Source organism: Brienomyrus brachyistius, chromosome 20 (assembly GCF_023856365.1).
Source record: "Brienomyrus brachyistius isolate T26 chromosome 20, BBRACH_0.4, whole genome shotgun sequence".
Taxonomy (NCBI): Eukaryota; Metazoa; Chordata; class Actinopteri; order Osteoglossiformes; family Mormyridae; genus Brienomyrus; species Brienomyrus brachyistius.
The window spans coordinates 2,722,037-2,749,686 of record NC_064552.1 but is presented as its reverse complement, the minus strand read 5'-3'; the positions used below and the strand labels follow the sequence as shown (position 1 = coordinate 2,749,686).

Sequence of the window (27,650 nt, the reverse complement as noted above, 5' to 3'; positions counted from 1 at the left end):
AGACCCTCCTAGCCCACACCACGTTACTCTGTACCTTAAATGCTTAATTTAAGAAAACCAAACTGGTTCCAGGAGTGTGAAGCACTATTAGGCAGGTAGCTAAACAGCCTGAAAGCCTCAATTGAAAAAAATGACTTTAGTCCTCATGTTAAGACCACATGACTCTGCCTGCCCAATCAGCACACAGCCTTACCGGGGGTCCTGAGGGCACAGGCTGAGCTCATGGTATATGCCCGGTCCCACTACATGGGGCTTTGCCGAGTCCATCTGCTTTGATTGGTGGGGGCTGGTCACATGGTCACCTGGGTGTTCTCATACAGGAAGACTTGTCCTGTTTCCAAACAAACAAAACAAAGAAGCGGGAAACAGGCCCAGCTGGAGGAGGTGCTCGTCCTGTTGGCCTTACTGTCCCTGTTACCCCCCCACCCCCCTTCTCTTTAAGACCCTTAACACGCCTCTCTGGAGGCCTCTGCAAGTGATACAAGGAAAACAAAATACAGAATATCTGCGTCAGAATGCCACCCACATGATAACGAAGATACACCAGCCCCTTGGGATATGACCTGTGCTGGAAAGTATGGGGGGGTCACCTGCCTTCTCTCCGCACTTGGGTACACAGGCAGGTATATGCCCACAGAAATTGTATTAGCTCCATACCTAATTAAACCTATAGATTCACCAGTAGCTCTTCAGAAGCGGAGTCAAGTTTGCACAGGACCGAACTAATCAGTTCTGTGCCTGGCAGCCACATTTTTTTTTAAGCAAAGGAAAAGCTTGGGGAGAATTTTGTAAAGCAGCATGGAGTCTCAGTGTACTGGGAGTTTGGTTGGTCACACGCACCGTGAAGGAGGCTGGCAAAGCCTGAGCATCGCTGGATGTCAAGGCCAGATGCAGCCTGCAGGACGCAGCCGCATGCACACGTGAGCACGCCGCACCGTCCTTCTACCCCCACGCCACACTCCTAATGCGATAACGTTACCGCATGCATCCGTGTGTGAACGAGCGTGCTGTGAGACTGCCATACCCCCCCCCCCCCATGCAGGATTAGCTGCACATCTGCACGCTGATCGATGTGCACGCTCACTTTGTACCGCTTCAGAAACATCACACTGACCTTTTTACTCGGCTTACCTACCAAATCTCTCTGGCTGCCCTCACCAATTTCACAATTCCCAACTCACAGAGAAACTTCGTTACTTTAAGGTGACAAGTGGACTGAAGATGTACACCAAATCCTAAAAACCAGAGGCCTTTGCGACTTACCAGCCGAGCCCCTGACCCGAAAATGAAAAGATGTGTATACCATCCATATTCAATCAAAGACCGTCCACATGTAGCCTCATCTAACCACTACAAAATTAGGTGGGGATCATTTCAACCGTAATACCAGTAATTCTGTCAGACTGACAAACTAGGAATACAATTTACTCTAGCAATCAATGTGCATAAAAGTACAACAGCTGTGGCCTTCCCAAGTCAGATCAGCATCTGCAAGTTCCACATCTTCAGCCAGGATCTGCTCCGGGCGGCCCCTTTATGACTCACTCAGCCCAAATTTGATATAGTGCCTGCAATTCCTGTGATCGTCTACATGCTGATGTAAACTAGTGCATCTGGTCTCCTCAGGGCAAGAGGCAATGCGGAACAAACAACATCAATCATTGGCAGCGGCAATCTTCATAGCAGCATAAAGCAGAGCTCAATCCATAACTGTTAAATTTATCTCCAGGGTGAGTGTCACACTATTTTAAACAATTCTGACTGACACACACACACACCAAAAACTATTTGGAAGCTCAACTACAACTCAAAGCCGGTCGTCTGGGTGGATCTGCATCATTATTGGAATAATGGCTTGGAAATACAATGCACACTCATGCTGCGGTCATTTAGCAGCATTGAGGAGCTGTGAAAATGCAGGTGCCATTTGCAAAAAGAGATACCTCATCGAGCCTTTCCTGGCTTACTGACGCCCCCTAGTGATTAAAACTTCTCATGTTACCTTTTCAAACGCTTGAAACGGCGATGAACGATGAAATTTATAGAAGTAATTAAATGCATTGGTTAATTATGAGTGAGATGGCAAGGAGTAAAAAGCTTGAATTTCATGTTAAATGCATGCAGAGTCGACAATGACACGAAACGTCCTATTACTTAGAATTAGCAGCACCGAAAGCGAAACGACTCGCTTTTCATAAATAAAACAGTAACGCGAACACAACAATCACCTCTTTACTATAACGCTTCTGCCAAAAAGTTCTCACGTAACTGATACTGTTTCCAGCAATTTTCTAATAAGCAAATCCTGTTTTTTACCATCTAAAGAAACTCCACTACAAAGCAGGGCATTAAAATTACTTGACGCTCAGATTGTTCCTCTCCACGGAAATCTTTAGTAAAAGGCGAAAGATTTACACGATATGAAAAGAAACCAGCAGTTACTGAGCGCTATACCGCGTCCCTGCAGCCGCAGAAACTGCGCTGAACCTCACAATTATGGCAAAGCAATCCCACTGTACCATAACTTCTGATAGTAACACATTCTTAGCATTTGCTTATATCACATCATGTTTCAAATTGTCATTTAAAAACAGCTAAGAAAAACCGGCCCATACGTCCATAATTTAAACGACAACGATGCATGATGGGAAATATGCTAATTAACCAAAAAAGTCGCGAAATGCGCACGCGTGCTATGAAGGTGAGGAAACGCGTCTGGTGAAACATCCATCTTGTAAAAGCTTAACCAGTATACAGTCACTGAGGCAGCGGTAGCCTATCCGGCCAGTATAATGCGCGAGGCTGAACGGGATGCCAGCCGATCCACACGCAGTCAATACTGTGCTTGCCGTTACACCAGAGTGAATAGGATGTCAAATATATATATACATATACACACACACACACACTTTCCCCCATGAAGTGATTCATCTTGTTCAATGGAAACTGATCATAGCTAAATTAACTCACAGCTTGGTGTCAGTATACCGCCAAATAAACATTTTCGTTTCCGTAAGCCTACATCACGCGTGTTTGGATATAGTCCCAATACTTAGGGAAATTTACCTACCAAATCTTGGATATATTCTTTAAACGTTAAACAAGAACACACAAAACGCATAATTAACCCTCCAAGATAATTTCAATCCGCACTACGCAAAAATGCATAATTTTCGTTATTACAACTAAATTACTTCTTATTTTTACCAGCATAGGAAGCCCCGCCGTGAAGCAGGGCATCAAAAAATTAGATTATACTCATAATGTTCCTCTCCACGGAAATCTTTAGTAAAAGGCGAAAGATTTATACGATATGAAGAGAAACCAGAGTTTACTGAAGGGTGCTAGGGGCGCACGCGACCGAATTCACTGCGTTGACATTCACGCTCATGGCAGTGCAAATCATGCCATACTGTAAAATGTACATGTTAATGGTTCCAGTACTGATCTGCATTAAAAGCATTATGTCCGAGAAAAAACAATAGTTTTACTACATTTTTACTTATAAAATACATAACGGGAGGTGCACGCGATGCAAGTGCTGTCGGGAAATTCCTACACGTCACAGATCAAACTACGCCCACCGACTGGGGAAACCGCAGCGTCACCTTTAACGAAAAGGAACAGGAAAATGTTAGTCATGTGATTAATCCACAACCCAAAACACCGAAAATACAATGAATGGTCCACTTGCTCTTCTACCCCAACTTCCAAATTCGATACAAAATACGTGACACCTTTAAAACTTCACACTGTTCCAGTCCCGCTGAAATGCACACGTAAGTTAACAGATTTCTCACGGGGAGATCCTGTTTATTGTACAGGACGTTAGTAGCGTATTAACACCAAGTATATTGGAAAAACCATGCTTAAAACCTAGATTTAATATTTCCCTTACCATAAAAAAGGAATTTAAAATAAAACCATATGGTTCAACATAAGGTTACAAAGAATAATTCCTTGTTTTAGAGAGATTCTAATAGGTGTGGATGCTGTTCAGTCAAATGGCTACTTCATCCATCCATTTTCCAAACCGCTTATCCTACTGGGTCGCGGGGGGTCCGGAGCCTATCCCGGAAGCAATGGGCACGAGGCAGGGAACAACCCAGGATGGGGGGCCAGTCCATCGCAGGGCACACTCACACACCATTCACTCACACATGCACTCCTATGGGCAATTTAGCAACTCCAATTAGCCTCGGCATGTTTTTGGACTGTGGGGGGAAACCGAAGTACCCGAAGGAAACCCCACGACGACATGGGGAGAACATGCAAACTCCACACACATGTGACCCAGGCGGACACTTGAACCCGGGTCCCAGAGGTGCGAGGCAACAGTGCTAACCACTGCACCACCATGCCACCCCATGGCTACTTCAGTATTAGTTTAAATATTAGAACTCTTGTCCGTAAGTGAAAATTGATGGGAGAACAATTTAAAACGGATTTGAGAAAGCACTTCTTTACACAGCGTGTAGTTAAGTATGGAATAGGCTTCCTGTTAGTGTAAAGCGAGCAGAAAGCCAGGGTCCTTTAAATCAGAGCTAGAAAAGTAGGTGAGTTCCTCCCAAACGAGCTTGATGGGCCGAAGGGCCTCCTCGTTTCTTGTGCTCTTAACACAGCCTGTTTACATCAAATGTGATGGTTCTCAACCCAGTTCTCGGGGGATCTCTATATACAGTCCCCCTTACACCTATAGAGTTTCTAAAGAACATTAAAGGCTATTGGTTGGTAAAGCAGTAGTAAAACCTATAACTCAAAAACATTACAGTCAAAAAACTGCCAAAACCTAACTATAGTTGCCAAGTCAGAAAAGCAACAATTCTGTATTTTCACCAGCATAGAAAGCCCCGCCGTGAAGCAGGGCATCAAAAAATTAGATTATACTCATAATGTTCCTCTCCACGGAAATCTTTAGTAAAAGGCGAAAGATTTATACGATATGAAAAGAAACCAGAGTTTACTGACGAGAACAGGGGAGCAGACACGACCACTCTCACTGCGCTGACATTCGCCATTACGGCATACTTTGGCATGATTTGTACTGAAGAGTACGTTGGCACTGACAGAGGCACAATCCATTTAAAAAGGTTAAAAAACTGGAGTCCAATAAAAACCAACATTTTTCCTACGTCGTGTCTAATAAAATACTTAAGGGGAGACGCAATCAACAGCAGAGCTGTCGGGAGATTCCTGTACGTCACAATTTAAACCACGCCCACCAACTGTGGAACCAGCCCGCTGCTCATGTATTTACAGTAGCTATGAAAAATAAGTTTCACCATTAACTTCGTGGGGTATAAAGGAAACAAATCCACCCGTTAGTAGTATTGTGCTCATGTGACTAGTCCGCAACCAACCCCCCCCCAAAAACTACAATATGCGCCGCACTCGTTTTACTACCCCCCACTTAAGGTTCAATACAAAATATGTGCTGTCTTTAAAACCCACTAAATGTACACATAAGAATCTCTCAACGAGAAAGCAGTTAACTGTTTAATGAAAGCACGTCCATAGTATAAACCTGCCTATTCAGATTATTCTTTGGATAACGCGTGAAGAGCGGACCGTAATCATGAGGTCACCCGCAAACTAAACGGTAACGAATTAATACATTTACCAGTATCACGCTATTTGCTGATTTGAGAACGCAACCAGGTTTCACTATGTAGTTTCGTGAAAGCTACTCGTTAGTATATTAACAATAACTACGTTCAGATTCTACATTCAGTTTCGCTAAAATACAACAACATAGCTATGGATTAAATAAAACACACATTCTATTATTAAACAGAAAAAGATGCCCCGCCCGGAGGCGGAGCTTTAAAAAAATTAGATTATACTCATAATGTTCCTCTCCACGGAAATCTTTAGTAAAAGGCGAAAGATTTATACGATATGAAAAGAAACCAGAGTTTACTGATGAGAACAGGGGAGCAGACAGGACCACTCTCACTGCGCTGACAAACGCCATTACGGCATACTTTGGCATGATTTGTACTGAAGATTACGTTGGCACTGACAGAGGCACAATCCATTTAAAAAGGTTAAAAAACTGGAGTCCAATAAAAACCAACATTTTTCCTACGTCGTGTCTAATGAAATACTTAAGGGGAGACGCAATCAACAGCAAAGCTGTCGGGAGATTCCTGTACGTCACAATTTAAACCACGCCCACCAACTGTGGAACCAGCCCGCTGCTCATGTATTTACAGTAGCTATAAAAATAAGTTTCCCCATTAACTTCGTGGGGTATAAAGGAAACAAATCCACCCGTTAGTAGTATTGTGCTCATGTGACTAGTCCGCAACCAACCCCCCCCCCCCCAAAAAAATACAATATGCGCCGCACTCGTTTTACTACCCCCCACTTAAGGTTCAATACAAAATATGTGCTGTCTTTAAAACCCACTAAATGTACACATAACTGCTTTCTCGTTGAGAGATTCTTAACTGTTTAATGAAAGCACGTCCATAGTATAAACCTGCCTATTCAGATTATTCTTTGGATAACGCGTGAAGAGCGGACCGTAATCATGAGGTCACCCACAAACTAAACAGTAGCGAATTAATACAATTACCAGTATCACGCTATTTGCTGATTTGAGAACGCAACCAGGTTTCACTATGTAGTTTCGTGAAAGCTACTCGTTAGTATATTAACAATAACTACGTTCAGATTCTACATTCAGTTTCGCTAAAATACAACAACATAGCTATGGATTAAATAAAACACACATTCTATTATTAAACAGGAAAAGATGCCCCGCCCGGAGGCGGAGCGTTAAAAAAATTAGATTATACTCATAATGTTCCTCTCCACGGAAATCTTTAGTAAAAGGCGAAAGATTTATACGATATGAAAAGAAACCAGAGTTTACTGAACAACCGATGCAGTCGATGCAACCGCATGCACTGTGCTAACACGCCCGATTAGGGGATTAAATTCAGGCGAAGCAATTTTCGAGTCCGAATGACTGATTACATTTTTAATTACAAAATCAGCAAATATACAGCAAACTGCATTATTTAGAAAATATTTTTATATTTTTTTGAGCCCGTTTTTAACAGAGATGCATTTCGGGGAAACCACGCCCACTGACAGGACCTACAGGCTACGTTTCTCATTTAAACAAAACCAGCAGTCTCAGGAAAATGTGAGATAGAGAGATAGAGAGATAGATAGATAGAACTTTATTAATCCCTCGGGAAGGTTCCTCTGGGAAATTCTAGTTTCCAGCAGCAGTACACCAGCATATTACAAGTTATACAAATACAATAAAAAATACAATATAAGAGAATTTAAAATACACGTACTAAAGTAAGAGCCAACATACAGATAAGGATACGAGTAGGGAGGGGGGAAAAGGGGGAAAAGGAAAAACTATTCACAATAAAAGGGAAATAGAGGGATTTAGCAGCAGTTATGTAGAGAATAGATATTGCGGTATTGCACATGAGATTGCACAGTTATGTGGTCCATTGCACAGTCCGAATGTTCGATTGTCTGGTGCAATTTATTGTTCCTGTTTCTCCCCGTCCTACTCTGACCTCCTGTTTCCCCTCCTCCTCCTCTCCCTCAGTGAGGAGTTGAACAGTTTGATGGCGTGTGGGACAAAGGAGTTTTTAAGTCTGCTGGTTCTCGACTTGGGGAGAAGCATCCTGTCACTGAACAGGCTCCTCTGTTTGTTCATGACAGTGTGCAGAGTGTGCCTAACATTGTCCATAATGGACAGCAGTTTGTTGAGAGTTCTCTTCTCAGCCACTGTCAACAGAGAGTCCAGCTTCATGCCGACTACCGAGCCGGCCCTCCTGACTAGTTTTTCCAGCCTGGATAAGTCCCTCTTTGCTGTGCTGCTCCCCCAGCACACAACAGCGTAAAAGAGGACACTGGCAACCACAGACTGGTAGAACATCCACAGGAGCTTCCTGCAGATGTTGAAGGACCGCAGCCTCCTCAGGAAGTACAGTCTGCTTTGACCCTTTTTGTACAGGTGCTGTGTGTTGATTGTCCAGTCCAGTTTGTTATCCACCCACAGTCCTAGGTACTTGTATGAGTTGACCACCTCCACTTCCTCTTCCCTGATCAGAACTGGTCGTGGACTTGGTCTGGACCTCCCAAAGTCAATGACCAGCTCCTTAGTTTTTGAGGTGTTAAGCTGCAGGTGGTTTGTGTGGCACCAAGCTACAAAGTTCATCACCAGACCTCTGTACTCCTCTTCTTGGTCGTCCCTGATACACCCCATGATGGCTGTGTCATCTGCAAACTTCTGGATGTGACATAGTTCCGAGTTATAGCAGAAGTCTGAGGTGTACAGGGTGAAGAGCAGAGGGGATAGCACAGTTCCCTGTGGTGCTCCTGTGCTACTTACTACAGTGTCAGAGGTGACGTCCTTCAGCCTGACGTACTGATGTCTATCCGTGAGATAGTTGTGGATCCAGGCAGCTAGGCAGGGATCTACCTGCATTCTGGACATTTTTTCATGGAGCAGACAGGGCCGAATTGTATTAAAGGCACTAGAGAAATCCAGGAACAGGATTCTGACAGTGACTTTTTCCTTGTCCAGGTGTGAATGGGCTTGGTGTAGGAGGTACAGTATGGCATCCTCCACACCGACATCTGTCTAGTAGGCAAACTGTAGGGGGTCCTGAGCATGTTGTACCTAGGGTCTAAGAAGGTTGAGAAAGAGCCGCTCCAGTTACGCCAGGAGATATAAAATGATATATTAAACAGATGTAGTTTTAATGTCTAATTTAGATTTTGCCGCTGACCAGGGGTCCCTTTGTACATTTTACTGCCGACTGGCCTTCATTAGACCGTACATGATATCACTGCCCATGCGCCGCCTGCACTTACACCCCCATCCGTAGGTAAAATACATTCACACACTTTACCAACACAATAAGGGCCCATTTTAAAACGAAGCCCCCACTGTCTCCAGAATTACTGACATTTTCCCAAAATGAACACATACAAAAATCTTCCAGTGATGTTCTACTAGCTAAAATTTCGTGCACTGACCTCGTCTTCTTGTTACGCAGAAATTACATTTATATGAATACACAGACCGCTTCACTGACAATTTGTGACCTACAAAATGTATTATCCATAAAAGATAGCATATGACAGTGCTCAAGGAGAAAAGTCCGTACTTTCAGAAGCTCCCGTAGTCCAGGGTATGCGTTTTTCTATGCACGAATTGCAACTAACCTGATTAAGACTCATTTTGAGATACAAACATGAATTTCTCCAAATACAACTGGCAAGGTGATCTTTAAACATTTAGCAAAGTTTTAAAAATATCTATTACAACAAAAAAACGGCTTGCCACACTATATGAACTTTAAAGACCTTTTTATCTTGAGTATTAGTCAACAACTCAAAACGAAAATGTGGCAACAATGAACACTTCATCCACAATCCATCATACCAAGCAACTCTCCGCGTATTATAGCAAGTTTATGCTAATACTTCTGTAGCCGACTTTCTTTGCGCCACAGTGAAAATGGGGTCTAGATAACTGATGCTTTTTCCTTTAAGTAACTCATAATATTCATTATAAAACAATGGAAGTGACTGTATTGGTTACATGCAGAAAGTGTACTTTGTGTGACTAAACCGCAAGCATTTCTCCCCTCATGTGCGTACATTCTCTATGCTTGGGTAAAGCTCCAATATTATCACAAAGCTCAGTGGAGGTTTAAATCTGCTTCCAAAATCTAAATTGTTTAATTAGAAAAATGATTTTTCACTGATAAGCAAAAACCTAAAAACAGTTTAGGGCGAAACAAAACAAAACACAAACATTAGAACTCATACTTCAAGCTTATAGTAAGTTTAATAAAGATTCTGTCATTTTCACCAGCATAGGAAGCCCCGCCGTGAAGCAGGGCATCAAAAAATTAGATTATACTCATAATGTTCCTCTCCACGGAAATCTTTAGTAAAAGGCGAAAGATTTATACGATATGAAGAGAAACCAGAGTTTACTGAAGGACATGGGGAATGGATTCGACAGCATTCATTGGACTACCATTCCTGATCGGGGTTAAATAAACCACTATCATAATTTGAACCTGGTAAACTAGTAAAACACAGTGTATGCAATATGGAAGCAAGATGCAATAGTACACTTTAATAATCTGATGGTAAACTTTAAATAAAACGATCGGCTGAGAAAAGCTCAAGGAAACATAATGCATGATGGGAACTTTATGCAAATTGGACACTGCCGGTAAAGACTTGGCGAGTAAGTAATGCTGAACTGACTTTATAAAAGGGAATTTTGAAAATGGAAATAAATGCATTTTACACATAAAACTGAAAAAAGGGATAAGATTGGCTGTCTGTTCTTGTTTTTCTGTGTATGCCGGGACCTGCAAACAGAGCTAACTTACTATCCGCGATACCAGAGACCGTATTCAGTGCCGAACCCAAGGAGCACCGCGGACACGCCGATCGGCCAGGAAGACAATACCAAGACCGTTTAATGTACTCTCATGCTGGTGTGTCAAAGAACATATGAAATACACTTTCGCTTCACTGCACTTAATTTTATTTAGTACAAAGTCACTAGCGAGACAGATACAGATATAAACGATAGTTTAACCTAGCAAAGCCACCGCATACCTTCTCAATTGTTACTAGGAATAATTCGCGTCATCTAAGGTGAAGCAAAATAGTTATTTATTCTGGCGTTTGAGTATACGACATGTATAGATATTTTGCTTATTATTTAGCCTAATATTATTTCTTTATGAATGTATTAAAACAAAAAATTATTCGTTAATCATCACATGGAACACTAATCCATTTACCTATATCAACACAATTTTATTTTATATCCAGCCTGATATATATTTTTGTATTAGGGAAAAATAAATCATGACTCTGAAAGTAAATCTAAAAACAGGCAGAACACACACTAAAAATACACAAACGTTACGAGTATGTACGTCTATACGTTGAGTTAGAAAATAACAGACTCGTTAAGAGGAATGTCGAAAGGAAGATGTCATTGTTAGCCTCCAATGCAATTAAAAGTTTCTTCTAATATTTTAACTCCGAAAGCGCTCGAAAAGCTGAAATCACTAATCTGCAGGATAGTAAGGGCCTTTTAATTGAAAATGAAATTGATATAGTAAATGAGTTTGTTTTACATGGGTGTTCACTGTAGCACACAAGTAGCTTACTACCTCTTATTACTAATTCAGCGTCGTGTATAACCAATACATGCATAACTGAAGCTGATGTGCTACAAAGCCTAGCTAAACCTAAAATAAATAAACTGTAGGGCCCTGATGGCATCTTACCCATAGTTTAGAGAGATTAGGGACATTATTAGCCAACCTTTATTATTTCAGAAATCCTTATCTGCTGGTGTGGTACCTTATATTAGCATGCTTCCAATCAGAACACCCATATTCAGAAAAGGGGATAGAACAGTCAGCCCTTGTACATTCATGCTTCGTGATTTGCAAATTCACAGATTCGTGAAAATTTCATTCTACTGCGTTTTATTAAACATTTTTCATGTATGTATTTTTGTTCGTTCTCTTTTTCGTGGTTAGCACATTGTATTTTTACATTTGTGTGCGTCTTTACGTAATTTTTAATTGACTTAATACCTGTACCCTGTATGTACGTTTCCTTTACGTACTTAATTGAATTGTACCTTGGTTACGTATACGACTTCTGTCAATAAGTTTACAGTCCTGTTCATTTTACCTTACTGTGAATGCCGTGTTCTACGAATTGGTAGGGGTAACATTAGTATACTGTGCTGTAAACGTGCTATTGTGACAAATATCCATTAGGCAATACTGTATTCTATTTTTTACATCAAACGTTTATTTATTAAATTTTTTTTAAAGGTAATATATTAAGCTAACTTCTAAATGAAATTAAAGTGTTTTGGGAGCATGACTGTGGTCATATTTATGGTTTAAAGTATAGAAATAAGCACATATTACCATTTTTAGTGACACTACCGAACATCCGCGAATCCTCCTCATTTGTGACGGGTTCTGGAACCTAATCTCGCGAATGTCCGAGGTCTGACTGTAATCCAGTAAACTATAGGCCAATTAGTTTAACTTGCATAACTGGAAAAGTAATGGAAGCTAAAATCCAAGTGAAAATGGAAGGTTGCCTGGATTCAAATAACATTCTGAGGGATAGCCAACATGGATTTAGGAGAGGTAGATCACATTTAACTAATCTGCATAAGTTCTGAGGAAGCTATAAGAGAAATTGATCGCAAAAAGACCTATGATGTGATCTACTTAGACTTCCAGAAGGCCTTTGATGTTGTCCCCCACAAAATGGCTCTTGCTTAAGCTCAAAGCTGCAGGAATCTTAGGAACTGTAGCAGCTTGGATCAAAAACTGGTTAACTGACAGTAAGCAGCGAGTAGTTATTAGAGGCACAATGTTACAGTGGGCCTGCGTTCATAGTGGGGTACTGCAGGGTTCAATTTTAGGACCACTATTGTTCATAATTAATGATATTGACACCAATACATACAGTAAACTGGTTAAATTTGCAGACGACACCAAGGTGGGTGGTGTAGCAGATACTGATCTAGAAACAAGGAGGCTACAATGGGATCTTGCTTTAATTAATGACTGAGCTGATACCTGGCAGATGAAATTCAACATAGAAAAATGTAAGGTAATTCATGCAGGGAGCAGAATTTGAAGTACAGATATTTTATTGGTTCCACTGAAATAAAGGTAGCTGATTATGAGAAAGACCTCGGTGTGAATGTTGATGCTTCCGTGTCCCACTCTTACCAGTGTGAGGAAGCAATTAATAAGGCCAATAGGATGTTGGGTTAAATTCTATGCACCTAGAGATGCAAGTCAAGGAAGGCGATGGTAAGATTATACAATTCCTTAATCAGACCCTACCTAGAATATTGTGTGCAGGATTGGTCACGATACCTTAAAAAAGGACATTACTGCCCTGGAAAGGGTTCAACGTAGGGCTACAAGAATGATTCCTCATCTTAGAGGAATGTCTTATGAGGAGAGATTGCTTGAGGTTGAACAGATTCAGCTCAGCTAAAGGGAGACTAAGGTGGGACATGATCTAGGTATATAAAGGTGTTCTCACACATAGTCCTCTTTAAAGGAACGGAACTCAGACCTCTAGAAGTGGTCCCAAAAGTGGACCAACAGAAAAGGAATTCAGTTCTTTTTGTGTTCACAATGTGAGTTCATTTGAAAGGGGACTCAGTTCTCTTTCTGGTTGACTTCAGCTCAGATGAGGCCTCAGTCCCTTTTCTGTTCTTACTTCAAGATCTTATGGAGCCCAATCTCAGACCTTTACTGCTTTGGATTCTGGGTAGTTTTCACTTCCAACAAGATGGCCTTTGCATTCCTGTGTGTTGTAGATATTTGACGTTTTATGTTTTCTTTGTTCTAAATGTCAAGAAGCGCCGCAGTCCCCCCCGTGACCAAACTATGCCGTGTCCCACACTTGCAGCCATTATTTTTGCTTGTTCCCTGTGACTGCATCACATGATCTGCCTTGGGCAAAGCTAAATGGTAAACATCGAAGCAAGCCAGGACCGCTTTGTGTTCATAATGCACAAGTTAAACGAACCGTGACACGGACTAAAAGCCAACCGGACTGAGACCGGACTACCTCCCGATGTGGTCTCAGTTCGTTTGGGGTGTTCACATATATGCAAAAAATGCTGACTGATCGATCTGAGTTCACTTTATAGGATGAAACGGACCAAGTGTGAAAACACCCTAAGATTCTAACAGGTCTGGGTGCTGTTCAAACAAATAGTTGCTTCAGTATTAATTTAAAATCCTAGAACTCGTGGCCATAGGTGGAAATTAGCAGGATTTTAAAACGGATTTGAGAAAGCACTTCTTTACACAGCGTGTAGTTAAGTATGGAATAGGCTTCCTGTTAGTGTAATGCCAGCTGGAACCCGGGGTCCTTTAAATCAGAGTTAGAAAAGTAGTTGAGTTCCTCCCAAACGAGCTTGATGGCTCGAAAGGTCACCTCTCGTTTCTTATGCTCTTAACACGGCCTGTTTACATCAAATGTGATGGTTCTCAACCCAGTTCTTGGGGGATCCTGCACAGTCTATATTTTTGTTGTCTCACACCTCCCCCTTACACCTATAGAGTTTCTAAAGAACATTAAAGGCTATTGGTTGGTAAAGCAGTAGTAAAACCACTAACTCAAAAACATTACAGTCGGGAAACAGCATTTATTAGTTGAGTTTTGGCAAAGTCAGAAAAACAACAATTCTGTATTTTCACCAGCACAGAAAGCCCCGCCGTGAAGCAGGGCATCAAAAAATTAGATTATACTCATAATGTTCCTCTCCACGGAAATCTTTAGTAAAAGGCGAAAGATTTATACGATATGAAAAGAAACCAGAGTTTACTGACGAGAACAGGGGAGCAGACACGACCACTCTCACTGCGCTGACATTCGCCATTACGGCATACTTTGGCATGATTTGTATTGAAGGTTACGTTGGCACTGATAGAGGCACAATCCATTTAAAAAGGTTAAAAACCTAGAGTCCAATAAAAACCAACATTTTTGCTACATGGATTCTAATAAAATGCTTAAGGGGAGACGCAAGCAACAGCAGAGCTGCTGGGAGATTCCTGTACGTCACAATTTAAACCACGCCTTTCTTTACACAGCGTGTAAAGTATGGAATAGGCTTCCTGTTAGTCTAGCGCAAGCTGAAACCTGGGTTCCTTTAAAGCAGAACTAGATAAGATTTTAACAACTGTGAGCAATTAAATGAATTCTCCCCAAAACGAGCTTGATGGGCTGAATGGCCTCCTTTCGTTTGTAAATGTCTTATGTTCTTACCACAGCTGGTTTACATCAAATGTTCCCAGTGCCATTCAGAACAGTACGGCTCCCACAGAGCAGGCCTATCAGCCAGTATCTAAGCCTAAATTATGATGGAACAACTGTACACCATCAGCCTAGAACGTGTTTAGGTGTTTTTGCATCACACATTTGACGTGGCAATACTGTATTGTATCGAAATGTAACTCATCAAATTGGCCTAGATCCTCAGCAAAGAAAGGCTGCTTTTGGGAAATGATTAGGGACGCCACGCTGTGCAGGCCTAGTGCTCGCTGATGGACACTGGATTTCTTGAATGTACAGCAATCAAACGGTATCATTTGGTCTCAGAACAGCAGACATACGAGCAAACAAGAACCGCGCTTCCTCACCTGCCCTCACTCCGTTTCTCCAGTAACGCTCTGAAAACTTATAGACGATTACATTTCCATTTCCGAGGCTTAAACCATGTCCAGCATGATCACCAGGAAAAGTCACGGGTACTATTACGATAATTATAGACTTATATGGTTATATAGCCTCTTACGCAGCCGTAACTCTCAAGCACCAATTTCATTAGATAAGATGCGCGCAGGCGTGAGCTGCCATCTTAGATGCACCGTGGACGTAGATGAATATAAATTATACATCCACCAGAGTTGTTTCTTACCTTGTTTTATACTCTCTGCTCATTTCATAGGGGACCTGGTGTGGCCGCAGGTATGAGGTCCGCGCTCGGCCCACGGATTCTTCAGGAACCTTCACTTTCAATGGAGCCGCACGTTGCTGAGTGATTTTTCATCAAAATTGGCTTGTCCGAGTTATCGGCCATATTTTTTTAGTAGTAATTTTTATTGCCAGTGCCATGGAGAATTTTATTAGATAAAAAGGAGGAGCAGGGCAAAAAGGGCCGGTTTGAACGCCCGACCAACTCTAAAATGTGATTTCTTTTAATTATCAGAGCAGCTGAAGAGAATGACGCTGCATAACGTAACAAAATAACGTCGGTCGCACTTCCTTATGATTGTTTAACAAATCCCATTAGTGTTTTCAGATACATGGGAGGCGAACAGTTTGAAACACTCAGATTTTCAGATGGAAAACTTCATCCCACTCATCCAGTAATATATATCCACGTTACTTAGCCTCATGCCCCGGCCTTATTAGCGAATGAATGTCCTGTATACGTTAGACTCGCAGCCTTTGAGTGATTCTGTTGCTCAGTGTTTTGTTCTGTTTTTCGAAACAGCTTTCATTTGTTCTTGGATTATCTATATTCTGCAGATGTCGGTCCATCTCCTCCCACACGCCCAGTACAGATATGGTAGCACGTGTAGCCAATCCTTTTGACGGCGGATTATTTTAATATTTTTCAACTTCTTAATCATAAACGAGTTCTTGCATATAATCCTGTGTAAGAACGCTTCAATGATAAGCTGCTAAAGGTAGAAAAGGACAGTGGATGCGGCTATATAGCGGCTATAACATTAATTTATAACAGCGTTTAGATTATTAATACACCAAATGGCCGTGTTATTACGATTAGTTTTTCCTGAGAAGGAAGATGGCATTACCGAGTAAATGAAATAGCTTTCATGAAATAGACCACATTCCACATTAAGTGGAAAAGAGAGTGTAGATACGTTTATATCTATTTTTAATTCTATTGCTGTCACTTTTGATAATTTTAATGTTCAACTATGTTAGAGATATGAGCCCAATGGAAACACATTTGACTACGTGAGTTTTTTCCTTATTACAATAGGCAGCGTGGGGTTTTCGGATAAGTATTTTAATGGTTGAAAGGTCTCATCAGGTTAAGCTGAAGCAGCACTACATACAAGAAATATCCATTCGTCTTCTATCAGCTTATCCTCGTCGGGCGCACTGGGACACACGAAACAGGAAGTCTTAAACCATCTTAAAATCCTCCTTTATATCTTAAGAAGAATGGCTGTGATATCCATTTGTGCCTCACCCCTTCTGGTTCCTATGGAAACCAAGTTTAACGTGGTACTGATACTTCCCTCACACTCTGCCATGCTGTTTGTTTTCCTTTGTGAGTAACCATAGCAACCTCACATCTCAGGCCTTTGTCGGACCCTCTCTGTGAATCCGGAGGACAAAGCAGGTTGCTCCTGTAAAGCTGAGGATTTCCAACTTCTGCAGTGACATTTATTTAAATTGACGCGCGCTTTGGGATGTGGGATTTAAACGACAGTTCATAGTCATTATATGGAAGAGAAAGCCTACTTAAATGCTCAGTGTCAATGTACATTCATGAGAAAAAAAATACACCAGACTTTGATGAAAGGAAAATAGCTCCCTTCTAATGACTGTCCTTATTGCGGATTCACATATGAATCACTGGGATTTCAGTGACAATTTACCTGAAAATTAATCTTCAATTTATTATGTGAAAATTCCCGTATTTGTAGGACATAGGCAAGACGCCAGTTGCAAAGGTAAGGTAACCAGCTTCCATAAGGTAAGGCCATCGGTTCAGGAATTGCCGTTTCATGGCAGCTGCTCTGGAATAGCAGACGCCCACGGTGGTTCTGAGGTTCACTCCTTGGTTTTTTTTCCAAAGGCAATGATATAGACGTGTATGATTTCCATATTCTGTGCGAATGACATTCCTCATTTGTTTTCATGGAAATTACATGTGGGTCGAACTGATTAGAGAGCTCAGAGCTGAACGCAGATGGAATTTCACATTTCTCATGAAATAATCACAATCTTTGTCCTTGACATGCATCAAACGTCCATATGCAAGTGCATGGCAAAGTGCTGTTAGTCTTCCTCAGTACCTTTCCTGGAAGTGGCATATTTCCTCGGCTTCCCAAAGGAATTTGTCACCTTATTACTTGCATTTACATGTCAGAAAGTTAGCACGTCCCTTGGGGGGGGGGGGGGGGGGGGGGGACACTCAAAACTACAGCATGCAATAAGCCATTTGGACTAATGACTGGAATCAAGGACTGGGAAATGGGTGATTTTTGTTTGCATCTGATATAAACGTGGACATCATACATTTAAAAAGATCTCACTCACCATTCTCGTTTAAAGCACTACAAAGGCAGGAAAAAAAACACAAATGAATCCCTTGTGCCCCAGAAACAGTTATTCTCAATCATAGCCAAGCTCGTTTGTCAGAGTAATTTCCACCCAATAAAGACCTTCACAATAAGCATAAATGCGTCATTATAATCAAACCAAGTCAGAATAATAATAAAAAAAACACACACCGGTAATGAGGTACAGTATTATTTTTTTATTAGCATTAAAAATCGTAAGACGGGTGGCACATTGGACTGATTTTATCGTTCAATATGAAATTGTGGACGTGGACTGGTAAGCCTGAAGCTGAAAAGCAACGCTTAAAGCGTTTTACGCGTCTTCGGATATCTGCCTAGATATTTTACGCCACTGCAAAACATTGGGCAGGGTTAGTTTGTAAAAATATATATTTGCAAAATTTTCCATTTTGAAACTCACAGACATTATAAAACACCTGGATCGGCCCTGATTGGCTACAGACAAACGAACGGCAGTGAAGCAGACGACAAGGTGAGGAATGTCATTACCACACAGGTTTGTTATTTTAACCACCGCCCCTAAAACCACAATTTAAAGAGGACTTTACTGGCATCCATGTGATCACACACACACACACACACACACACAGAACATAAAAACAGTTGAGGTTTGTGGAGGTAAGTAATGCATTCCTTATTTCCTCAGTTCAGTCATTACCTTCAAAACATTAAGAAAATATTTTCCTAAATCTGTATAAAATTCCACACGATTTAAGTTTTTAAATCATGAAACGTGAAATCATAACATTTTTGGCAATAGCAATCAAAATGACAACTGCACTTCAGCTCGATGACATGGTTCTGCTCCAGTAGTGCAAAGAAAACGAACGTAGACCAGGTGCTAGTTTTAGAGTAGAGTAAAAATGCAAAACCACCACAGACCAGTTGGTTGGTTGTACTTGGGCAAAAATGCCTGGAATGTCTCATAAATACTGTTCTGTATGTTGGTTTAAAAGTTAAAAAACAGAGGTTTACGGTTCCCTAGCAACACCACCCAGCAGGATATCCATTAGGGGAGCCAGAGAGGGTGTTGTGGCAGAATTGTTTCTCTGTGGAAGGCTACTACGCCATTTCAGTCACCAATCTCTTAGGAAGCTCAATCCCCCTCACCAGCTTCTTAACTTATTCACCTCCCGGCCACAAGGGCGGCGCTCACACAGCCTTGACATCGATAGGGCGGCAGTTCTGCGGGTCCTGACGGAGAGCCTTGACAGTCTGCAGCCGCCGGCCGTGCAGTGTGAAGCGGGACCAGGCCAGCAGCTGCAGCAGGGCGCAGGTGATGGGCACCAGGACCAGCAGGTAGAAGCAGCCCTGGCGGAGCGCCACCTTCACTGTGACCTCTGCACCTGGGCTGGGTGCAGCCCGTACAGCTACAGCGTCCTGCATGGGGTCGCGCTCGAAGATGTCGTAGCCTGGCAGGAAAGCAAGGTGCCATGGCGATTTAGAGAGGAAGACGTACGGCGAGCCGTTTTAGCATAACCTCACTTCTAGAGGATCTCTCAGATTCACTACTAATTAGTTAGAATGCAGATTCTTGATATCAAAAATTCAGTCGTATTTCTGATGAATTTCTGATAAAGAATCTGCATTCTGGGGCGGCATGGTGGTGCAGTGGTTAGCACTGTTGCCTCACACCTCTGGGACCTGGGTTCGAGTCTCCGCCTGGGTCACATGTGTGTGGAGTTTGCATGTTCTTCCCATGTCGTCGTGGGGTTTCCTCCGGGTACTCCAGTTTCCCCCCACAGTCCAAAAACATGCTGAGGCTAATTGGAGTTGCTAAATTGCCTGTAGGTGTGAATGTGTGTGAATGGTGTGTGAGTGTGCCCTGCGATGGGCTGGCCCCCCATCCTGGGTTGTTCCCTGCCTCGTGCCCATTGCTTCCGGGACAGGCTCCGGACCCCCTGCGACCTAGTAGGATAAGCGGTTTGGAAAATGGATGGATGGATGGAATCTGCATTCTCAGTAGTTGCAACTGAATTAGTGATATCCTCTAGAAATGCATTAGAGCTAATAGGGCTTGCCATACAGATGGGATTCGAACCCACATTGGCACTGGTCATGACATCCCCTCCAGGTAATGCAATGCAGGGACCTACCCTGCGCATTAGGAGCGGTTTTAGCAAAGGCAGATACCCAAACTGGCTCCCCCCCCTTTCCCTTCCGTCTCCATCTTCTGAGTACTGGCGTTATGCGGCACTGACTGCGGTCGCAGAACTTAAGCCCTGCAGCTTTTAATTTAGGGAAGAAACATGGGCAGGTTGCATGAGAACACAGCTGGGCTGTCAGACAGCCCGGGACAGGACCCCCCCATGCCAGACGTCTGAGGTTTTATGGGCCTCTGAACGCGACCGTCAGGGGGGGGAAGGTGGGGAATGGACAAAACAGCTCTTATACTGCATAGACTCCACCCACAAATGAGGTCTGTGGCTTTAGCTCCGCCCCTTCACTCACTCTACTGACCTGTGTACAAGCAGAGCAGCCAGGTCCCCGCGAGCGGAGCGAAGGTCTGGCCCGGCTTGGTGACCAGCGCCACCATTCCAAAGAGCAGCGCCGAGGCGGCCTGCTGCCGTCGATTCAGGACCAGGTCCTCGTCCACCAGGTCCGTCACCACCAGGTTGAGCAGCTTGCAGGTGCCTTCCGTGAAGACGCGGTTACTGCGGGACAGACCACGGTGCAGACCACCCTCTCCTTAGCTTTAGGGACAGGAGGTGCTCATTACACTCAAATGTGCCAGATACTCACCCGCTGCCAGTCGGGCACCAGCCTTCAGGCCCCTCCCACCTTAGCTAGAGTCCTCAGATCCCTGATTCAGTCTGTTTCACGTCAGTGTCTCTGTGGGTCCACACCCCCCCCCAGTATCCCACACTCAAGCTGTACTAGGGCGCTTTGCCAAGTGAGGCCAGGATTTCTCACAGCAGAGAACATTTTCTTCACCTTTGCGTGACAAATGGACTCTACTTTATACACTTTTTTAGACATTCTTCGTTCACTGTGAGCTGTCTAAGCAGAAAATGCACAAGGCCACTGCGCAGCCCTAATCAAAAGACTCACTACATACAGCACATTTGTGTGTTTATTTCTGTTATTGTTTTGGACGTCTTGTGTTGTCTTCTGTGTAGAGTCGTTTTGTAAGTCTTGGACGACCGACCGCCGTTTCATTCCACAGCATGCCTGCGTATTCTGAATTTACAATGGTTTGACTGGACCCTACAGCAGTGCCGCACCAGTCCGCAGGAACTCCGAAGGTATTACGGAAACGCCCCGGGCAGCCGAAGTGGGCGGAGCTGGGCTGGAAGGACGGCCCCTCACCTGGCGATGAAGAGGCACAGCAGGTAGATGTGGTCGGTGCCGGCCAGCAGCATGACGGCGCTCAAGGCCAGCTTGAGGACGAAGAGCCAGCGGATGACGCTGTAGACCCCGAAGCGCCGGCACAACGTCAGGAAGTACAGGTTGTTGATGTGGGGGGCGATGTACGAGATCCCTGTTGGCACAGGGGGTGGAGCGCATCAATCAATCGACCAATCAAAATTTGTTTATATAGCACCTTTCAAACAACTCAAAAGTACTTCCATAGTCAGAGATAACGTGGAGAATAAAAGCCCCCCCCCCCCCCATTCTCTCTCTCGGGATCTGCACCCTCGTGTGTGTGTGTGTGTGTGTGTGTGTGTGTGTGTGTGTGTGTGTGTGTGTGTGTGTGTGTGTGTGTGTGTGTGTGTCTCATCCCACAACGTGGCACAGAACTGCTGAGCTGGAGAGAATCCCAGCCCCCTGGATCCCCCCACAGGATACAAAATGTCTGGAGCACTTCCATGAAGTCCCAGTTATCTAACCCCGAGGCACCTCCAGGAACCCATAAAACCGCCCCCCCCCGCCCCCCGCCGGAGGAATTCTTACCCAGCAAGAAGGAACTGGTTGAGGCTGAGATCTTGTCCGAAAGAAGGTGCTCCAGGAACAGTGGAAAGAAGTTACTGTTAAAGTGGCAGTGGAACACCTGAAGGGGGGTGACAAGAGCGAAAGGTGAGGGAAGGGAGATTGGAAACTAAACATCAGCCTCATCCCACTGGGACAAGCAATTAGACTGTTGTGCCATATTGAATAGCTTTCTTAAACCAATCATAAATTTTAAAAAAAAAATGTTTCTAGGTAACACAGGCCAAGGTCTATAGCTTTGGTATAATTATAGTGTCATTTGAGGCTGGAACATGTGACCCAGCACCACCCTGATAGCCGTCGTCATGGCAATGCACACACCTGAACCAGGTTCATGGACACGAACCACAGGAAGTTCCTGTGTCTGGACAGCTGCCTTAGGTACTGCCCCAGGGTGACGGGCTTGTCCCGGGCCAGAGGGGCGGCATCCACACACAGCCTGAGTGGGACAGCAGGAACATGCACAGGCCTGTCATTCAAAGCCACGTGGACACCCCCCCCCCCCATGTGACGAGTCCTACATACTCCTTCAGGGCCTCTGCCTCGCTCCACCGTGCCCGGGCCCCACTCTGGAAGCGGCGTCGGAGCAGGTGGGAGACGACCGTGAAACCCAATGCTGACATGCCGGCCAGAACCACACAGAACAGCCGGAAGGGGAACAGGTCCGCCTTGTCCCAGAAGCCATGGGACAGGAAGACTGAGAGTGAGCCCAGGGCGCTGAAGAGCGAGCCGTGGAAGTTCAGGCGCGTGCGGTCGGCTGCCGACACGGCCAGGTCGGCCAGCAGTGCATTGTGGCTCAGGTCCACTGCAGTCAGGAAGCCGTCGTACAGACAGAGGCAGGCAAGGAACTGCAGTGCCGGGGGGGCCCATGCCACCCAGAAGGCCAGGAAGGAGAGCGCAAACAGGGGTCCGCTCCGGGACAGGGTCCACACCCTCTTCAGAACCACCTCAGGGGAGGATAGCTGGGTGCCTGACCTGCAGGGGGCAGCAGAGAGCAGGAGACCAGCTTAGGTGTCGCTCAGTACCAAGACCTTGAAGAGCAGACTGCACTGCAGCTGGACTCCCACAACCTGCCGAGCCAGACAAAGACCACCACCCTGCATTCCCTTGTATGCCTACCCCCTGCATATCACAACTTTGCCATTGCTGCCCCTACTGCACTATATACCCGCATCTCTATACACAGCCGACAGCACGGAAGGCGGGAGAGGCGGTGAGGGGGCTTACTCCTGCGAGCCGAGGAAGGAGCGATCACTGAGCCAGCCGAAGAGGGGGTCATTCAGGCTGTTCCAGATCAGGAACACAGTCTGGCAAGGAGGGGCATCTCATGTTAAAGTGCTGACATAAGCTCATGGGAGTTTTACTTACACAAGAATGTTCTGAAGGCAGAATGAAAAATGATCATCTCTCTGAACCAATCAGATCTTGGTCAGACGTCAGATCAACCAATCAGATGTCTTGGACCCACCTCCTCCACAATCTGACTGGTTATCTCTCTGAACCAATCATATTTCGGTCTCCCCTGCATTTTCATGCAAGTAAGCCTGCTGTGGAGCTGGTGACGGGAGAATGTCAGGGTCCTCACCTCTCCCACCCAGAAGGAGATCTTGTCGATCTTGTAGATGGACACAAAAGTCTCCACATAATACAGGAGGAATACATTGTGCAGGATTGAGACGAAGAGCGACAGGGAACCGTAGAGCACTGCCGTGGGGACCCCGGGCCAGCTGGGGCCCCCCGTCCGCTCGCCCATGCTCACTGGCCGCCGCTGCCAGGCCCGTTCAGCCCCTCGGCCGAGCCGTAGCCATCCTGGAGATGCTGCCTGTGCCGGTCAGCCCCGGTCCTGTCTCTGTGGCAGAGGAGACACAGAACAGCAAATCTAAGAAACAGATACAGTTTGCATGCAACTGTGCCAATTTCACAGAGAACGACGCCCCTCATACCTCAGGAAACAGCCGTGCAGCACGAACCAAATAATTACTCAGTAACTTAGTAACGGCGTCACAGAAACACTATGCAGGAGGAAAGCAACAATACCAGAGGAAATCCAATTAAACCAACTGATAATGACATCACTTCCTGTTTGAAGAACGTGATAAAGCATAGATACAGTCAAACTGGACACACACAGCAAAACAAACAGGAGAGCCGACATCAGCTAAAGTGAGTCCCGGGTGGGAGGAGGCCAGGCCATTTTCTCAGGATCAGCCCACCCCCATCTCCATCACAACCGAGCCAAGTCATTAATCGTTAAGCTGAACTTAACCCTAAATCACAGTCCCTGGCATGGAGGAGGCAGCTGTGAGACGTCAGCTTCCAGGATCCTTAACGATTCATTCCCAGTTCTGAGTGTTTGAGTAAGCTGACCAGGAAAAGGCCGTTTATTTTACACACCCTACCAGGGTAAACACCTCAGGGACACACACACACACACACACACACACACACAGGAGCTCCAATCTCCGGGTACATCACTGGAGCATGGAGTACACATAAGGACTCTCACGGATGTCTATCATGGGAATCTTCTAGAAAGACTCTCCACACATTCTGGGTGAATGAGAGGAGAGGCGTGGTCAGTTAGAAGACACATCCTGCTTACTGCCTGCCCCCAAATCCACCCCCCACACCTCCGTCCCAGCCCAGCTCACTGTCCAAACAAAAACCTCCAGGTCTATTCATGGTGGCACTCGGACAGTGACATTCGCCGCATTGTCAGGCACCGCTGCCATGGTTACCAAGGATGTGCTCCAAGGTGAGCGGAGAGACCAGCACATATACACACCCAATCCAGCCACCGTGTCACAGGCTGCACGTCCCGCTTGGAATCAGAAGAGGGCCTGTCTGAAGCAGCTGCTGTTGCTTCTCCATGAGCCCCTCCCTCTGGAACATCCCCCCCCCCATTGCCCAGACTGTTTAAAGAACCACCCATGAGCTCCGTTGAGGATCTGATCTGATGTCACCTGTCCTGATCTGATAAGTGTGAACCCAGTCCCACGTCCGGGTGCACACTCACTCTCACTACTGGGCGCCTGATGCATAAGGGTGCACAGAGATCGAGGTGTGGCCTGCCTGATTTCCCAGCGGTCACAAGGTTGCTGGTTTACGTCCCAGACTTATTCACAATAAAACTAACATGATATACATAGCCTGAGCACAGTCTGGTACAGTTTCTCCTATCGAGCGGAAAGATTTCCTATCCAAACATGTTCACAAGCGGAAAAAATGACAACAACAACACAACATGAAACTGGGAACAGATAAGAAACAATGTAAAGAGGAAACCGCATGAGAAGTAAGGCGATTAAAGCCCTTAAAGAAGATACTTTAAAATAAAAAAGAAAGTATAAACCATGATAAACTGGTCTAGATAAGTAAGATTACAAAGTATAAAAAAAATTCTCACGCGCCCCCTGGTGCGCCGTACTGCAGCGCTTTGTAAAACTGCGATTAAGCGTTTCCGCTCATACACTGACATTTCTGCAATGCACAGTAAATATCTTCGTAGTAATTCAACTATAAGGCTAATTATTAGTATAATCCGCGGAAATATTAAACCTTCACTAGAGCCAAGTCGTTAACGTTCTAACGATGCCGCTGGTGTTCAGGGCGTGAACTGAAGCCGCTAAGATGTCATAGGAATCCGACAGAAACTAACACAATGATGGCAGAATAAGCTGGAAATCCTGACCGTGACACCCTGCGAGGCTTTCGGGTACAAACACACACCGCCTGTTGACAGTGACATTTAGCACAGAAACTGATCATGGTAGGACGGAGGCCACTTCCTTGCTCATAAGACACAGGACCGCGTTTACTTTTCGGACAAACTTCCCAAAGGTCGCGTTTATTTTTCAGCGGCAGGAAAATTAACCATTACCCACTGTAATACTAACATTCACGTTTCCATCGCGTATCCCATCCGACTCAAACATCACACTAGACTATCTACCCACCCACGATACATTTACTATCTTTGCGCATCACTTAACGTTACAATGTTTCCGCTTATTATTGAACTTATACGTCATGATTTTACATTACGCCGGTGTGGTGCCACAGGTCCTCCACGTCCCAGATCAGAGATCGTTACCGACTAGCTGGTTAGCCAGCAGGCGCTAACCAGTAAGATTACTCACGATTGCCTTATGCCTCCCTCCTTCCTCCTCTTTTACGTGGCCATCGCCGTCCAAATGGCACAATTAAAAATGCATCAATGGAAACCTTCGGTTCTGCTTAAATATGCTTCGGTTTTTCGTTGTAATTTACAATATGTAGCTACCTCGCTAACTTACTATAACCAGACAGCTTACCGCCGCTTTTCCCCGCCCCTGCGACCCCTGATCACCGCTTTTATCGCTCACCATGTCGCCGAATGCTCCACGCAAACTGTTGATCCGCGGCGGACGGCGCCCCCGGAAAATGTGCCGATGCTCAGCCTCCCCGCGCCGCGCGCGCACGCACACACACACACCTTCGCCGGTAATAAAGAGGCCCCACAGAGCCAGGAAATTTAATCGCGTCACCAGACACCCAGCCACGCCCCATCCCTCCACCCGCACGCCGGCCACAGAACGGCCCCCTTTTCCTTCGCTCCGCCGGGGGTCTCCGCCGCCCGAAGTCCGCAGCCACAGCGCCACCTGCAGTCCGTGCGCCGTCGCCACCGCCGTGCTTTTACCACCCCCGCGTTCCAAATCGCCGTTCCGCTTTCTTCACTATTTCCCCGTTGTCTCTTCTCAAAAGATCAGAGTCGATCAACATGGCAGCAGTAACTTAAAACCAGGACCGTTATTCCTGTATTTACATGTATGCAATAATCACTGGATAAACAGTTTTGGAAGATATACGGATTGATATGTTAGCAGTCAATATGTTATAACAATATGGATTTACTGAGCAGGTAATACAAGCAAAAGGAAGGTCTGTATGTGTACATAGACAAAATACAGCGAAGAGGGGGAGTAAATTGAAGGGAACTGCTAATAATATAGGCATATTATTGTAAAGGAGCTGAGGAAGAGTAGATCTTGAGCCGCGCTTTGCCTCCTGGACAGTTTTAGTTTACGTAACACTGTCATGCCAGTCCTGAACTGTGCGGAATGGGATGTTCGGCCGAAGTTCACGTCTCTGCGAAGAAGAAATATGGTTTATGGTCGAAGCCCATATGGTTTTGTATAGGCAAGCTTCACTGGGGCCCCCTGTCTGAGACAAAGTGAAATTGGCTTGCTAACTTGTCACGATGTCATTAAATGGGTTGACCAGCACAGCATTGTGTTCTGCACTCCAGAACTTCAAATAAAAGTTCATCGATCTCGGGATCTGGTGACTGAGGAAACTATAGAATGCTGTTTATTACCATCCTGGAATGGTGTTTGCGACGCAGGGTGCAGCTAGTTCTGTAAAACGGCCATATACTGTCATGGTTGGTATTTGGTCATGCACAGCAAACCTAGTCAATAAGTCGCAAACTACAAAGCGATATGCTTTTAGCGAGAAACCTTAGTTGCAGGCAAAAACAGCTATCTCACATCTAAAAGAATAGGCCTTTATGTACATACACGCATTGCAAGTCTTAGATTCTAAAAATCTAAAAATATCATTTAAAAACACGGCACCGTTTTTAAATTCATTTACATTTGCCTTTCGTAGACTGTATATATCCATGCCGTCTTCAGTGTGGTACCTCTCCTGCGTAATCCGCTGTATTGGTGCTGTTTCCGCGCCCGACCGCACAGTGGCTGCGGCTTATTGCTCCCGACTAATTATGCTTCATGAACTATTTGC

At 44.7% G+C, this 27,650-nt stretch overlaps 1 protein-coding gene and 7 non-coding genes across 8 annotated transcripts; all 8 read right to left on the bottom strand.

The window, feature by feature from the left end:
• Window positions 1–2,327: 2,327 nt before the first annotated feature.
• Window positions 2,328–2,439, bottom strand: LOC125716119 (U5 spliceosomal RNA). The gene has a single exon (XR_007384277.1). It is a non-coding gene; the product is annotated as a U5 spliceosomal RNA (small nuclear RNA).
• Window positions 2,440–3,217: 778 nt separating this feature from the next.
• On the bottom strand, window positions 3,218–3,333 carry LOC125716114 (U5 spliceosomal RNA). Its single transcript, XR_007384272.1, has one exon. It is a non-coding gene; the product is annotated as a U5 spliceosomal RNA (small nuclear RNA).
• Window positions 3,334–4,846: 1,513 nt separating this feature from the next.
• Window positions 4,847–4,962, bottom strand: LOC125716116 (U5 spliceosomal RNA). The gene has a single exon (XR_007384274.1). It is a non-coding gene; the product is annotated as a U5 spliceosomal RNA (small nuclear RNA).
• An 839-nt stretch (window positions 4,963–5,801) lies between these two features.
• On the bottom strand, window positions 5,802–5,918 carry LOC125716117 (U5 spliceosomal RNA). Its single transcript, XR_007384275.1, has one exon. It is a non-coding gene; the product is annotated as a U5 spliceosomal RNA (small nuclear RNA).
• An 843-nt stretch (window positions 5,919–6,761) lies between these two features.
• On the bottom strand, window positions 6,762–6,878 carry LOC125716118 (U5 spliceosomal RNA). The gene has a single exon (XR_007384276.1). It is a non-coding gene; the product is annotated as a U5 spliceosomal RNA (small nuclear RNA).
• A 2,994-nt stretch (window positions 6,879–9,872) lies between these two features.
• Window positions 9,873–9,988, bottom strand: LOC125716113 (U5 spliceosomal RNA). The gene has a single exon (XR_007384271.1). It is a non-coding gene; the product is annotated as a U5 spliceosomal RNA (small nuclear RNA).
• Window positions 9,989–14,295: 4,307 nt separating this feature from the next.
• Window positions 14,296–14,411, bottom strand: LOC125716115 (U5 spliceosomal RNA). The gene has a single exon (XR_007384273.1). It is a non-coding gene; the product is annotated as a U5 spliceosomal RNA (small nuclear RNA).
• A 3,681-nt stretch (window positions 14,412–18,092) lies between these two features.
• Window positions 18,093–26,435, bottom strand: mfsd13a (major facilitator superfamily domain containing 13A). Its single transcript, XM_048987954.1, has 9 exons — window positions 26,231–26,435; window positions 23,452–23,715; window positions 23,094–23,173; window positions 22,392–22,841; window positions 22,188–22,305; window positions 21,831–21,927; window positions 21,246–21,417; window positions 20,397–20,590; window positions 18,093–19,348 (listed from the first exon to the last, which is right to left on the bottom strand). The coding sequence occupies exons 2-9, from the start codon at window positions 23,617–23,619 to the stop codon at window positions 19,089–19,091; spliced, it is 1,539 nt and encodes a 512-aa protein (XP_048843911.1). The 5' UTR covers window positions 23,620–23,715; window positions 26,231–26,435; the 3' UTR covers window positions 18,093–19,088.
• Between the last annotated feature and the right edge of the window lie 1,215 nt (window positions 26,436–27,650).